At 33.0% G+C, this 16,431-nt stretch overlaps 1 protein-coding gene across 1 annotated transcript; it reads right to left on the bottom strand.

Annotated features, from left to right (window-relative positions):
* Positions 1–767: 767 nt before the first annotated feature.
* Positions 768–15,818, bottom strand: LOC127738142 (uncharacterized). The gene is made up of 6 exons (XM_052249282.1): positions 15,622–15,818; positions 11,787–11,915; positions 10,037–10,163; positions 9,127–9,600; positions 6,212–6,390; positions 768–3,207 (listed from the first exon to the last, which is right to left on the bottom strand). Exons 1-6 carry the CDS (start codon positions 15,679–15,681, stop codon positions 1,921–1,923), a joined length of 2,256 nt encoding a protein of 751 aa, XP_052105242.1. The 5' UTR covers positions 15,682–15,818; the 3' UTR covers positions 768–1,920.
* Between the last annotated feature and the right edge of the window lie 613 nt (positions 15,819–16,431).

Raw genomic sequence — 16,431 nt, 5'->3', positions numbered from 1 at the left:
ACAAGTATGGCAATCGTAATTATTTCGTATACCTACACTCGATTGGAAACATACGACTCGCAGTAAAAGGTATCTTCCCACTCTCTTTATATATCTAGGTTTCCGATTGGTCAAATGTTATGGGAAGGTCTAAATGTTTCTCGAAGTTATCTGATCTTATCTTCTTTCATACGTAAAGACCAGAGAGAGTCTGAATAACATTGATGTAATGGGGAAATTTGAGTCTAACAAAAGAAACTCGTAACTTATTAGACATACCACAAATAACACTTGTTATATTTTTTTTCACGGAATCTTATACAATTTTACTAACTGTGTGATAAGTTCTATTCAGACAAAAAAATAACAGTTTTTTTTTTAAATAATTTTTATAATTAATCATTTACCGCAAGTTTTAAGTTTCCAATCTGGTGTAGGTATACAAAATAATTACGACTGACATACTTGGGTAGTCCTGCTACGGATGATTCCGACAACAAAAGTAGGCGTGTTATACACCATTGTGTAGAAAAATCAATTTAAATTTACGGCAGAACAAGTTTTAGTGGGGTTAACAACCGAGTATAAAATCGGCATATAACGGAATTTCGCGACCGGGTGACATTTTTCAAAAATGCGAGTTAAATACCTTTTGTTATATTAAGGTATATAGGATTTTTTTTTCTGAGACAAGTGTCTGTGTGGAAAGTGCCTGAATCTAAACTACTACCTGTTCTAAAAACACCAATGATGTCAATGTTAAAGGAAGTTATATTCCTTTGTCCATAACTAATTTCTATATTTATTGTATTGCAATACAATGCAATGTTTATAATTTTTAGTTCCCACTGCAAAATGAACGCAATCTGTACCCTTCAGTGCTCAGAAGCTCTTTTGATTTGCTGGGTGTTTGTTATTTAGTTTTTCGAAGAGCATAAGTCATACGGGCTTGCGTAGATGGATAAGAGGAAGCTACTGTATATCGTTTACTTCATTTTTAGTTATATAGATGATGTACTTCCATTTCATTATTCAAGGTCTGGTGATTATGTTGATTACACCTATATCATTGATACTGCTAATCCTGCATCATAGAACCTCGAATTTAACACCGTGGGTAGATTTCTAGTTGTAAGTCATAGTATGAATAAGCTGTATCTATGAGAACTATTCTCTCCGACAAAAGATGACTTCACTGTCACATTGATTGTAAATTTCCAGTTTTATGCAGTAGCATTCCATCAAATGTATAAGGAGTATATATATTCCAATATTTACCGTACAAAAGAGCTTGCGTTTACTTTACGGATTTCCTTGATATGGGATTTCTTCTTACGAGATAGGTACTGAACCAAGGACTTTAACTGGTAAAGTTGATGTGATTTTCTAATAATTTACGAAAGCCGTCATGATTCGATTGATCATTACCGAGTTTCTGTTATTGATGACTATATAACTGTTACATTTGTTACACAATGTGGTAGCTACAACTTTCCAGATGTGCTTATGTCCAGCCGTTGAACATGAAAATATAATTTAAAAAAAAAAAATTAAAATCGTACATCAATAAAATGTTTTAAAGGTGAAGTATGGTGCCTAGACATTTGTTATACAACACAAATGTTCACTCATATTTAAAATTGATTACATGTATCGTGAGTATGAAAAATATCCACCAACCCCTCTCAATATCTATTTTCCGTTTTCATGCAATACCGGTATAAAAATAATTATCAAACAGTTATGCCAGGAGCATATTATACATCCGTATTTCTACCACTAAAATCTATTATTGACCGATACAAATATATTAAGGTAGTCAAATTTAAACAAGATATAGTTGTCATCGGTTTTAAAATTGTCAAATTACTTTTTGACCAAGATGTCCAAGTCCATGTGCAGTGCAATTAGGGAAAATGTTTGTCTATCTGATTTCAAAACTTAGAGGTCGCTGAGATCACCAAATGGATGAAATGATACTTTTTTCTCTATTTTTGTTATAATTTCTGCCTCCTCTCTCATTTTAACGAAGAATTTTATTCTTTCCTTCCACCCATGCTTCTTTTCATTCTTTTCATTCTCGATAAGAAGATCAATATAATCCACATCACTCAGTGGATTTGGTCGCAGTGCTATCTCATTCAGTTTATTTATATAACAACGAACATCATTCATCATTTTCTGGACATTCTTGTAGAGATGTATGAATGCACATCTGACTCTGTCCAGAACAGAGGTCTGCTTTTCTTTACCAATTCGTGCTAGCAAATATTTTCGTTTTAACTCTTCATAAGATTTTTTTACCTTCACTGAATAGGTTTCGAAACGAAAATCATTGTTTCGATGAGTATCCCAGAAACATTTCTTTGGACAAACAGTACAGTGGCCATCGTTCATAGCTGCGCAGTCCATTTTGTTTCTGTCTTCGGGTATGCGACAAGGAAAGTGACATGTTCTGTTACAAGTCAGACAGTTGGTAACGTAGGTCCCAGCAGATAAATCTATTTTTTTCATGTGAATCTCGTCTACATCATACATAAAATTTTTGTTAGCTTCGATGTCTGTTTCGTGTCGCCTCAGAATGTCCTTTTCTTGTTCAATAGTGTTAAGCTTGTGCAGACCTTCATGAATCTGCGGTTGCAATCCTTGAACTGTAGCCTCAAGATTTTGTCGAAGTTGTAAGACTTGCTTTGTCAACTGTAAGCTTTTAGTCTGTGTAAATCGCAGTTCATCGAAAAATGAATGAAAGCTTTTCCTCCCCATTTCCCAGTAGAGACTGGCAAATTCCGATTCTTGCGAATGTTGTTTTGAAACGAAAAGTGCAGAGTTATTAAACTTGTAAAAGTTTTTGAATGGTACTTTCGCACCTCGCAAAGCATCAATAACTGGCGGTTGATTACCGTCTGCAAATGTTATCAAGACGTAAATGTTATTTACAACATCTTGACCAAATATCGATAGAATTGCGTCAAAAAGATACCTCTGTGGCGGCGTCAATCGAACAAGGGGTGCCTGTATAACAAAACATATTGCATCTAAATACATAATGCCTTGACTTCCTCTTGTAGTAAAGAACTCTCTTATTTGGTCAACTATTTCTTTATCCCTGACCACCCCACGTGTATCACCGAAGCCTGGAGTGTCTACTATATGCAAGTCGTAGTCTAGATTACTTCCACTCATTGATCTGATGGTATAACTGGTGATCCATTCAGTTTGTGACTGAGTCTGAAATAAAGTATTGTTTATGTTCAGTACATAGTAAGATAACAAAACAACCGAACTCCAGGGCAAATTCAAAACGGAAAGACTCTTATCAAATCGCAAAATCTAAAGCTAAAACACATCAAACGAATGGAAAACAATTGTCATATTCCTGGCTTGGAACAGGCATTTCCTTGTGTAGAAAATGCCGGATTAAATCTGGTGTTATAACTAGCTAACCTCTCACTTGTATGATAGTCTCATAGAGTTCCATTATATGACAGCAAAACAGACATTTTCCTGATTAAATGGTTTTACACTAGTCATTTTGGTGTCCTTTATAGCTTGTTGTTCGATGTGAGCCAAGGCTCCGTGTTGAAGGCCGTACTTTTTTAATTCCATAATGAACATAGTTGATTTACGTATTCAACATTTTAAAGAACATTTTACTCTTAACATCAACCATAATAGCCCAATTTCTCGTATCAAACATAAGCTAAAATAACTCGTCAAGAAATACAATGAAAGTTCTAACTATGTACTGGTTTCCGGAGCTGCACAAAACTCCTTATAAATATATATTTATTTCGTCTTCAAGCCATTGTTCCGTTACTAAACCATCTATTCTACTTACTAGTACACTTGGTACAATCAAAAACCTGGTAATAAATTGTTCAAATAAGGCCTTTGAAAATAGTGGAATTAATTACTTTTGGAATATAAAAAATTCGTTGGAAGTACTTGATTAATTGCATGCTTATATTGGTGATTTTGAATCTGTTCAAAGTTTTGATTTTTCTACCCTATATACCACTTTGTCTCGTAATCTTATTAACAAAAAATTCACACACCTGATTAAATGGGCATTTAAAAAGTCTGAATGCGAATATATATGTCCGAACTCTTTCAGGTCATTTTTTAGTAACAACAAACAAAAGAACTATGTCAATTGGACCTGCTTTGATACTATAACTGCTCTTGAATTTTAACTAGATTTTTGTTCGCTATGGAGATTCCGTATATCGTCAGGTTATCGGAATTCCCATGGGAACTAACTGTGCACCACTTATTGCGGACCTGTTTCTGTATTGTTATAAGTTACAATTTATGACTAAAAATCAGCAAAGACCCATCGAAACAACATCTGATTCAAAAATTTAATAACACTTTTAGATATTTAGATGATATATTGGCTCTCAATAATGACGACTTCAGTATGTACACTAAAGAGATTTATCCTGCCGAACTAACTTTAAATAAAGCTAATACTAACAATGAACACTGTCCTTTCCTGGATCTTGATATCTATATCTTGAACGGGAAGCTTAATACCAAAATTTATGATAAAAGAGATGATATTTCATTTCCTATTGTTAATTATCCATTTTAAGATGGGGACGTTCTGTTGTCACCATCTTATGGTGTTTATATATCTCAACTTGTTCGATTCGCTCGTGTATGTAACAACGTATTTGATTTCAACGAAAGAAATCTCTGTATTACTGAAAAATTATTACACCAGGGTTTTCGATATCACAAACTAGTCAAAACATTTACTAAATTTTATCATCGGTACAAGGACATCATTCGTAAATATGAATCAACATGCAGACATCTTATACGTTCAGGTATTTCACATCCAATATTTTATGGTAATATTCTTTACAAAGCACAAAAATGTCGGCATTCACCTCAAAAGCTAACCAAGCCTTTAAACAGACTTATTCGGAAGGGATATAGTTACGATACTGTTGTCAGATCATTAAGGATTGCATATTTTGGTATTAATATTGATTCACTCATAGGGTCTTTGCATCGGAAATAAACACATTTATTCTAAAACCATTTGTTGGCATGATACGGGTTTTGTTCTTCTCATATATGTTATGATGGTATGATACTAAACCCCTAACGGGAGGGATTGTACCTGATTTTCATATGATGAAGACAAAATCTTTCAATCAGTTTAATTGAGTTCTGGAGCTGGCATGTCAGTAACTGCTAGTAATCCTTTGTTAATTTATGTATCATTGTCATTTTGTTTAGTTTCTTTTGTTATCTATTCTGACATCGGACTCGGACTTCTTTTAAACTGAGTTTTACTGTGCGTATTGCTATGTGTTTCTTTATTCTACATTGGCTAGAGGTATAGGGGGAGGGTTGAGATCTCACAAAACATGTTTTACCCCGCCGCATGTTTGCGCCTGTCCCAAGTGAGGAGCCTCTGGCCTTTGTTAGTCTTGTATGTTTTTTAATTTTAGTTCCTTTATATGTTTTGTAGTTTAGTGTGACGTCCATTTTCACTGAAACAGTACACAATTTTATTTAGGGGCCAGCTGATGACTACCTCCGGGTTGGGGATTTTCTCGCTTCGTTGAAGACCCATTGGTGGCCATCGGCTGTTATCTGCTCTTTGGTCGGGTTGTTGTCTCTTAACTTTGACATATTCCCCATTTCCATTCTCAATTTTATTTGACCTATTATTTTTAACTTTTTATACATTGTGACTTGGATTGAGAGTTGACTGATTGGCACTCATACCACATCTTCTTATTTATAATAGGTAAAAATGTCAAAAATTGGGGTACAGCAGTCAACATTGTGTTACAGTTGTAAATAAATCATTACATTTAGAGCATTTTAATGTGCTCCTTTAAGATCATCATTCATTACTTTTGAGATAAACAAGTAAGGACTTTATATGATTAAAAGTCTAATAGAAAATGTAAAAACAAATCTTTGTGAGTTTAAATTCACACCTGCATCTAAAAACAGAAATTTTGGGGTATATTAATTGCCTGATAGTTCTATGTTTAAGAAATCAGTCAATTGTGCATATTTCTTTTACTTTAATCAATAAAGGGTATTGGAGCGAACATGCCAAGTTTTTATGCAACATATTTTTGGCATTATTTGCTCGAATTGTATGACAGACATTGTTATAAAGTGTTGAATTAGTGTCATGGATTAAAATATTTATCGTTTATTAAAAATGTCGAGTTTTTACAACGTTATGTTATTTTTTCACCTGGTCATGGTATCTTGTTTTTTCCTCGTCCGACATTTCGACAATCGTTAATCTGAAGTCATCGTCCCAGGAAACACCGAAAATATAATTAATCATTCCATCAAGTAGTGTACTTTTTCCAGATCCGGTAGCTCCAACAAGCATTATAGTTTTTCCACAAGTGCCCGGTGTCTTTTGTCCTGGAAAATATACAAGCTTTACTTTACATACTCAAGTACAACTGTCATACCTTAGCCTTATGTTGTATTAATAAAATGTACATTACAAGTAATCTACAACTCTTTTCCATTACCAACTTACTCCTCCTACCTTAGATTTAAATTTTCTGCTTAAATCGTTCTTCTTTGAAAACCATTTAAGTTGCGAATTTCATAAAGCATCAATTATCTAAAGTAGATTTAGTGCAGGTCAATTGTTATTGCTTTTATTTAACATACGTAGTTAAATTTTCTCTTCTGTAAATCTGAATTTATAGAAATCATATAAGATAAATATTTAAAGTTAAGAATGGAATATGCATAAATTTTAATCATATTAAGCGTTAACAAAGCTGCGTTAATCATGAAGGAATCCACTAATAATGTTCAAGATAGAATAAGATGATGTGGTTGGATTGCAAAGTACATTTTAATGTTTACACAGATGTAAACCTATAATAACGTCGTTTTGGATCTGTGCAGTCTATGTTACGCAATCTCCACTAACAATGGCAAGTCAGTCCGAATAGGAATTGTTCCTTTGTACATGTGAATTTGTCTATACCTACAAATCGAACTCAACTTGTTTTAAAATGAAAAACCAATATCACATTAAAACGATAGAAGTGCATATATCAATATTGCTTAATATACAGACGTGAATGAAAAACATTCAGTCTTTAACAGCAATGTCCTCGATAAAAATTGACATTAGTAGTTTACCGTTGTTAAAATCTCATACATCGATTAAGAAGACAAATCAAATAAGAAACAAAAACTGAGAGAATCGCATGAGTTCCATCATGAGCTATGCATACAACACCAGCCATATGTATCATCGAAAGAGTATATATGTTACGGTAAATTTGTAAACATAGGAAATGAATTGGAATAATTTAAAATCATTATTTTTTGAAAATATTGCTGTGGACTTTGTAAATTCCCTAATTAGCCGTTTAAACCATATAAATAAACTAATCATAGATACCAGGCTTAAAAGTTTGTATTCCAGACGCACGTCCGTCTACGAAAGACTCATCAGTAATGCTCAAATCAATGACTAAAAAGGCTAAATAAAGAACTACGTGGAAAAGCATTCAGGACCCAAAATTCTGAAAGGTTTTCCAAATACTGTTAAGGTAAACTATTCGTGGAGTAGAAAATCCATAGTATTTCTAACAGTTCAGCGCTTTGTTAACAGTTAAATCTATAGTTATGACCATATCAATGATAATTCATGTGAATACATAAATGCCATGAATTTATTAAATAATGAGTTTTTTTTTTTATATAGAAGAACATGTATTACCTATCCCTTTTAACAAATTAATGTTTAAAACATTTAGATACAGAAATCATGAAAAATTTAAGTTTACAGTTACAACGAATGATATAGTTTGGATGACGTATACGGTTACACCTGAGACTACTATAATACTATGTGTTACAGTACGTAGTCTCAGGTTACACACAATTACAATGCCTGCGTTTGTTCACAGTTTTTGTTTCCAAAAATTAGTTGTTTTAATAACCCTTGTGGAGCACAAAATGCAGTAATTTAACTGCTTGATAAAAAAGATATGAATCACATAATTTAACTACTGTTAATCATTGTGGCTGTCAAGGCTATAAAATGAAAGAAACTTTAAATAGCAAAAAAACGATAAACAAAACAAGATCTATATTCATAAGTCAACATAGCTTAAAGGAGTTGTTATCTTTAAAATATTAACTTTTACCAATTGTCTGCATTTTTGGCAGAAGTTATAGTAGATAAATACTGTAAATAACCATTAATTTTATTCTCTATATAAATAAGTAGATGTGGTATGAGTCCCAATGAGACAATTCTCAATCCAAGTCACAATGTATAAAAAGTTAACAATTATAGGTGAAAGTACGGCCTTCAAGGCGGAGCTTTGACTCACACTGAACAGCAAGCTATAAAGGGCCCCAAAATGACTAGTGTAAAATAATTCAAACAGGCAAATCAACGGTCTAATCTATATAAAAAACGAGAAACACCTATGAAACACACCAACAAACGACAACTACTGAACAACAGGCTCTAGTCTATATTGTTGGAGAGTTACCATTTTTTAATATACATATATATCCAGGTGAGATACACAGGTTCGTAAGAGTCTCTAGTTTGCTCCTTCGTCTTTATGAACATTAATAATTGTTTATCTGTCAATACACACATATTTGTAGTCTTCTTTTTCGTGTGAATACCACTGTCACTCTAACTTGATTATTGTCAGTTTATTATTTCAGTTGTACTACATGTGTACTGTATGCCATAACCATTTAATGTAAATGTGTTTTTGCTAATAAATATTGTCTATTGTAACTTTATAATCATAATGTTTTTGTGGTTAGAAGTTACTTTATCGATGTAGTTCATGACTTAAAAGACCACATCTTACTGATATCTAGATTTTTATCTAATCCTCTTTATTAAGGTTTGCTGCATTCCATGAGTCGGACGCTTCTATCGGCTTGCCAGTTTCGCTCAAGAGTGTTATTAGAAATTCTCTAAACTAATCCAGTGAATCTGTATAAAAGTTCCCAATTGTTTCAATGTAATTGTAAAATCATTAGTAAAATCAAGGATTTTATAAATTCCTTAATCAATATAGTGATTATACAAAACAACTAAATTTAAGGAATTTTACAAATTACTAATTTAACAGCTGTACTGTAATATATTCTTACCAAAATAACATTTCTGTGTTTTCGCTGCAATATTTGTGCCACCTTTAGTTTTTTGGAACGGAATTTTATAAACTATGGGATCTGAACGTCTTACTCTCTTTGCTAAATCTTTAACAGACTGTGCTAGAGATGGCATAGTCCTGAATGCGACTGCTGGGTGGCTGAAAGATCCCTCCTTTCCATCACTGTCAATAGTACAAATCTTGAACTCATATTGGGTACCTCCTTTCAGGTCCTTTATTGTGTAAATTGTTTGTTTACTTTTCGTTGTGATAGATTTCCAATTAGAACTACCCATAATGCATTCTCTGTAGACAATTTTATACCCATTAAAGTAACCACTGTCTCCGTCTGGTTCTGCCCACGACATCATAATACTATTGCTCGTACAGCTTAGAGAAATAGGGACACTCGGTGACGAGGAAGGCTCATAAAAATCCGAACCAGTTTCCACAGATGCCACTGCATGGGTAGCTATACGGAGAAAAAATAATTCAGCTTTGTACATTTTAAATGTAATCTTTGGCTTTTGTTTTTTTTCGTTTGCCATGGCGTTGTTAGTTTATTTTCTACTTAAGAGTTTGAATGTTCCTTTGGTATCTTTCTCCTTTCTTTTTCAAACTTATAAATAAATTCGTATGATTTTTTTATTATTGTTTTCTAGAGTAGTATCAAAAGAATATGACTTTTCAGTGTAGTTTTGAGCAAACTTAAAATAAATTGATATCCGATCAGTCCGTACGAAAGTTCCGAAATGTCTGTCACTGCCGAAGTAAAAATATAACAGTTATTGATTAAACGAGTAAACTGCATATACTTTGACTAGCTCAATTTACTTAAGAATGATTAAAATAACCAAAATAAAACAATTCCGTCGAATGGAAATCGTTCACAATGGCAAATTACCTACCATATAGGGTCTCGTTATACCCATACTGATTTACTCGGTCAGGTTTTGAGTGTTTAAAGGGACAGCCTGGTCGTGTACAACCGGATGGTTGTGTTTCATGCCAGCACTGTATTAGTTGACGGTTTTTCTGTAAATGAAAGGATCGCTGAGAAAGAAGTACCTCTACTTTAATAGAGACGTATTCTATAATGTTCATCATAAAATGAAACTTGCACATTAACAGAATGTTTATATATTCATATAGAAAGAGGCACATAATATTTTCTAGTTGAACACGGTTATCTTTTTCCTTTTTTTTTTTGTATTCAAACTCGGATGTCTCATACGGATTAACCAAGAGTTGGAAATTGTCATGGTTCAATGAAGCACATTGCTAAATTAAGCACAGCTTTGTATAATATAATGCATGCTTCAGTTTTCAAACGTTCAAGTCATTTGTTATATATATGTTAGCGGCAATAAGTTAAATTAGGCATTACGCTTAAATCCTGGACAATAAGCTAACGCCTAGGCAGTAAGCCTATTGCTAAATGATGTTAGGCATTATTCCAATTTCCTAGGATTTCAGCTTAATCCTGCAAAATGTGTCCAGGCATTTATCTTAATGCCTGAAATGCAAATACGAGTAAATAAAAAGACATTCAAAGTTAAAATACCTTTGGTACATAATAACACGACAAGAACTGAAGTTTAAAATGTCAAACAAATAAAGTCACTAGTTCTGTCCACCTTAGTTTTAACTCGGATATAACCAAAGCTGTAAATTCGCGACCATTGCAGTTTATGGGGCGCACCAAAAAATGTGAAAACATAAATTAAATCGAAAGTCACCTCTGAAGCACATTTTGACGTGAGAGCTCTGATGTTACAAACTTTTGTTAGGTGATTTTATAGAAATTTAAAGTTTCCATTTGAGTTTGATTGAATATCCATTTGATCAACCTGTTCTCTACTGTTGAACTCTTTGGATAAAATGGGTTTAACTACTACTCCCTTCCCTGAAGACTTTTTTTAATGTTACAATTTGCACAAAGTGAAAGAAATAGTTCGATGGAATCACGAGAAATATTTGCATAGCCATGGATTTATGAAATCACGATAACTGTTTGAATCTGCATTATTAAGTTGGTTAAAGCATACGGTCTCTGTCGCCATGACCTGTTTGTGTGCCTTTTTAAAAGTACCATACAGTTCCTAAAGAAAAACTTTTTTTTCAGATTTTCCTCTTCATTCTCCTTTCTTTTACTAATGCCTAGGCGTTAGCTTATTGCCTAGGATTTAAGCTGAATGCCGAATTTTACTTATTGCCGCTAACATATACATGAACGGACTAAGTGTAAATTGAGTATATTGTAAGGGTCATACGATTCTTCAGGTTTAATCCACCATTTTCTACAGAAGGAAATGTCTGTACCAAGTCAGGAATATGACAGTTGTTTCGTTCGTTTGATGTGATTGAGCTTTTGATTTTGCCATTTGATAAGGGACTTTCCGTTTTGAATTTTCCTTGGAGTTCGGTATTTTTGTTATTTTACTTTCTTCCACCAACTGTAGCATGTACTGACTGGCCCGTCTTCAAGACAGATACCTTAACATAAACAGGAAGAAAAGAAGTGTGTTGATATATTTTGACATTAAATATATTTTCTGTCATATCTTAGCTTCCGGGATGGGTCGACTTTTAAATAAAAACTCAGGAAGTATTTCTTACTGGCAGCGATGCCTTAACGTAATTGTTTGACCTGTTTACCTGTTTCTGTTTCATTACTGAATGTCTATAGTTGCAATTAGATCTCGTACATCTTCCTTTCTGCCAAAAATTACAAGTAACGAAGCAGGACCTTGCTGGTTCACTATGTCTAAACGGACATCGATCTCCCTTAAACAATAAAACTAAAATTTATAACAACGCCATAGAATACAGGGGAAAACAATTTCAGGAAAACATAAGACCTTGCGAGCTGATAATCATAACTAAGCAAAAAGTAGTCGTAAGTAACTGTTTCACATTAATTTCAGTGCTCACCATAAAAATACAAAAAGCTAAGACGAAATAGAGAATTTGTGACTAAATGATGTTAAATCTTTTTTTCGTCAATTAATTCCAATAATGGCACTTATATTTTTACTGTAAAAAACCAAGGACTACCTTGTTTCCATGACAATACGACCATAGTTATCAAATGTTGGTCTGACAGTTTTATAAGTTCATGATGTATCCTTTAATTTGAACAACAACAAAATTTTGATCGTTTGACCATTATTTTATTTTATATTAGTTTGGGTCATTCTTACAAAATATTGATGCACATCATTTTACCATATCTTCTTTTAAGATCGCATTTTATTAGGGTGCTAAATAACAGTTGAACTGTAATGACAGAGAAGAAATAAACACGCATACATAAATCAGCAATGAATGGTTGTCCAGCTTAGTTGTTCTACTTGAGGGAAAAGGAAGTTTGGGAATAACAAAATTAAAATCTAATATTTGTGGATATGTGTAAAATTGTTATAAAGTCTTCGTTTTGTATTATTTAGATTTAAATATTCAAACTCCTGCAGGTTTTAACAATTTTCGCATTATGACCCTGTGATTGAAATAAATTCATTGGAAATTGGTCATACCACTTTGTGCCTTTACGATTGAATAAACTTTCCTTAATCGATATAAACGTGGAAGGTGGGATATGGGACCAAAACTGTTGTTTCAGGAAACAATGTTACGCCTATAAGAGTTGTTGCTTCAGATTTTCTCGAGAAATGAGATAATTGATTGTCTGAAATTGAGATAATTAATTATCTGAACATAAATTAGAATTATCTGAAAATCGTTCAGAAAAACCTAGATTTTCTTAATTTTTTTTTTTTAGATAAACCGGGATTTTCTCCAGATAATGAATTTTCTGTATTTTCTGAGATAAACTAGGATTTTCTCGAATTTGAATAAAGCTGAGAAAATCTTGGTTTATCTGAGATAAACCGGGATTATCTGAGAAAATCCTAGTTTATCTGAGATGATCTAAGATTAAGTAGTAAAAGTGGCTCAGGCGTGCCATATACATGTGTAGAGTGTACACATCCACTGGACAAAAACCTCTATATATAAAGAATATCAACGTTTCTGTTGTAAAAAAGATTAGAAAGGCAACATATTATATTTTGCTTCCAATTAAGTTAATACATTTAACTTTTCTACACTTTCCACAAGTTTTTATCAGTTTTCTAAATTCTAAGGAAAGCATGTGAGAATTATTTCAATCTTATTGAATTACACAGAATGAACATCATTGCTTGATTTACCTTGATAGAATAATTTCAGAAAGATGAGCACGGACAAGTTATTTGTCGTTGTCCCAATTCTCGATCTTGCCTTTTTGCGGATTATAGGCCTTTTCCTGAATGTGTATTTAGAATACTAAAAAGCCAGTAGTGGAGATCGAACTACCCTTATTGAGGGTTGCATATATCTTATAATTCTTTGGTTATAATTCACTTTGGTATTATTAATATTTTTTATTTCTTATGGTCGTGGTGTAGTCTGACCTTAAAAACTTATGACATTTGCTCCTTTGTATCTGTTAAAATGTATGGGAATAGTTTGATTTATAAGTAAGGGGTTGAATTATGCCATAATATTTCAGGGGTATTGCACGGATATAAGTGATTATTATTAGGAGGGCTTCGACATGTTGGTACAGACGTCAGGCTTGGGTTTAAAAACCATCCCCATTTTTCTGTTGGTTTTTGCGAAGATCCCTATCCATACATATATGTAAATGCTCTTTTGTTCCGACATTGGAAAGTTCCGGGCGGAAAGAACTAACTAGCAGAAAAGTTCCGGAGGAACTTATTAACTAGTTACTTTGTTCTTTCTCTGGTTTAAAAGTTCCACCGAAACCAAGTGACTAGTTGAAAAGTTTCAACGGAACATATCAACTAGTTAGAAAGTTCCTTTTTGCCAAATTAGTCAAAACCGGAACTAACAACTAGCCCAAAAGTTCCAACGGAACTTATCAACCAGGCATAAAGTTCCATTTGGAGAATTGATGCAAAGTAAAAGCGCAACATTTATATTTGAACCTTTCAAAGGGAAACCAAGATACTGATTACAAAAGTCAAAAGGAACTTATCAACTAGCCACAAAGTTCCTCTTTGGCAAATAAGTCAAAACCGGAACTAACAAACTAGCCCAAAAGTTCCAACGGAACTTATCAACCAGTCACAAAGTTCCATTTGGAGAATTGATGCAAAGAACCACATGAGGAGGGGGTATTCTTCCCTCTCTTGAGGGTACTATGAATACTAAATTTGCATGATAATGCAACTTATTCCGTTTTATGTAAGCTATGAAATACAACTTAAATTTTGCATATTTGTCCCCAAAGAAACCCCTTTCAGTGCGTTGGGTATTCTTGTAAATTAATGATTTGCTCTTATATATACTGATACTCATTCTTCCCCCTCTTTCTACAAAAAGGACGAAATATGGTATATTCGGAACGATGTAACTAGTTGTTCTGTTCCGCCAGAACTATTCAACTAGCTACATTGTTCAGGGACTTTTCAACTAGCTACTTTTTTCCGGAACTTTTGGACTGCACTCGATATAAAACAACTAGTTGGAAAGTTCCATCAGAACGAAATAACTAGTTGAAAAGTTCCGCCGGAACAAAGTAACTGACGGAACATAGTGGCTGTTGCATATACTAGTATGCCATAGGAAAATCCATTTATGTACTAGTATCTCCCAGCTATCAGATATACAATATGTGACATATTAATTAGATTTTAATAACATGGGACCATTCATGATAATTGTACAAAATCTTGATAGAAGATGAACATTTATGACCCATTGACATAAAAGTTTCTACCCATTTTTATATTACCTCTGTCATATTGCAGCCCATTGCTATATTTGTTATTCCAAAACAGTTACCCATACCAGCGGCACCTGTGTGCATACTACCTTTATGAAGGGAAAACGGTTCTATTTATTCTGCCATAGGCGACAATACTATCATTTTCTAAATTTACCCCTTTTTATAATAAAAACCTGGATAAAACAGTTATGTGTGGTGTTAGTACTTTATTATTCTGTTTTAAAAATTGAAATTACACCAAATTTATGAATTTTGGAAGTCTTTTCGAATAATTCTCTAGAAAATATTTCAATAGGTTTCAAAATTTATATTGTAAATATACACACTGCAGTTATTCATAGATAAATAAAAAAAAATATATTGTACCCTTACATCCAATCACAGCGCTCCTAAGTTGACTTCCTTCACCTGCCTTGGGTACACAAAGGGCCAACTTAATGCTGGGAAAATGTAATAGTACCGTTTTCCCTGAAGGAAGACTCCTCTCTCCGCGGGTGAATCAATCATTAATTATAACACAATAACCCCATAGTATAACAAAATAATACAACAAGTTAACCGTGTAAAGTATAAAAAGTATACTTTATTTCGACAAAGACAAGTATCATATGTCTTTGTATTGTGTGTGTCTGATTTTTATTTCTTTGTATGTAATTAAAAATACGGACTTCATTTTGTTATAAAATATTATAGCTATACCTTTTCACATCCCGAGCTTGTATCGTAGAAAAATTGACAATCATCTCCAAAAGCAGACATCTCTCTTCACTTATTAAATGATAGTTTCATTTAAACACAGGTACATATAATCAAATTGCCAGAAAGATAAACTCATAAACATTCTCTATATATATGTAACCATCTGTCAATCGAAATTTCAATACCCGAATTTTAAAAAATTTACCTGTGTATATGTTTGTTATGAGTAATAACATACTTTCTGGAAACGATAATAATTCAACTTTCGGTTTCATTTTAATTTCAAAAAGTTTATTAGAACAGTTCGTCTTAGTTTTGTTGTTTTGATGCCCCCAAACGTTAATGTATGTTCTGAATAATTCTATTTGCACCCCAATACTCTCTATTTGTTTTTTTTATTGATTTGCTCCTTTTCTCTATTCATTTTTTTGTTGTTGCCATTATTGTCTATTCTGTAAACCCCATCCAGACCCTCATGTAATTGGCATTCTTAACACATGATTTCGGTCATACTTAATAAAATATTTTCTGAAACTCTTTTTCTGTGTGATACAACAGGTATCATGCGTTTTACAGAAATATTTACAATCAATGAGGACAGTTGTGTATTTTTCTATATTTGATAAAATAGTTTACCAACTTTATCAGACACACCCACACCCATATATATATATATATATATATATACAAGTCTAAATTGAAAACAACGTTCAAACCTATGATTGCGTTGGATAAAAACCGCAATTTTTATACGTGTGCATGCAAAAACAATTTCTTGTTAGAGGGGTCTAAATACAGCACAAACAACAT

The sequence above is a fragment of the Mytilus californianus genome, unplaced genomic scaffold, assembly GCF_021869535.1.
Source record: "Mytilus californianus isolate M0D057914Y unplaced genomic scaffold, xbMytCali1.0.p SCAF_4, whole genome shotgun sequence".
Classification (NCBI taxonomy): Eukaryota; Metazoa; Mollusca; class Bivalvia; order Mytilida; family Mytilidae; genus Mytilus; species Mytilus californianus.
Note: the sequence above shows the minus strand (reverse complement) of the source record. Positions and strands in the feature narration are given on the sequence as shown.

Coding starts and splice junctions, on each gene's coding strand:
- LOC127738142 (XM_052249282.1), bottom strand. CDS start 15,681: ATGTCTGCTTTTGGAGATGATTGTCAATTTTTCTACGATACAAGCTCG. Junction 11,916..15,621: donor CAAGCTCGGGATGTGAAAAG/GTATAGCTATAA, acceptor TTATTGTTTAAG/GGAGATCGATGTCCGTTTAG. Junction 9,601..10,036: donor GTATAACGAGACCCTATATG/GTAGGTAATTTG, acceptor TTCTCCGTATAG/CTACCCATGCAGTGGCATCT.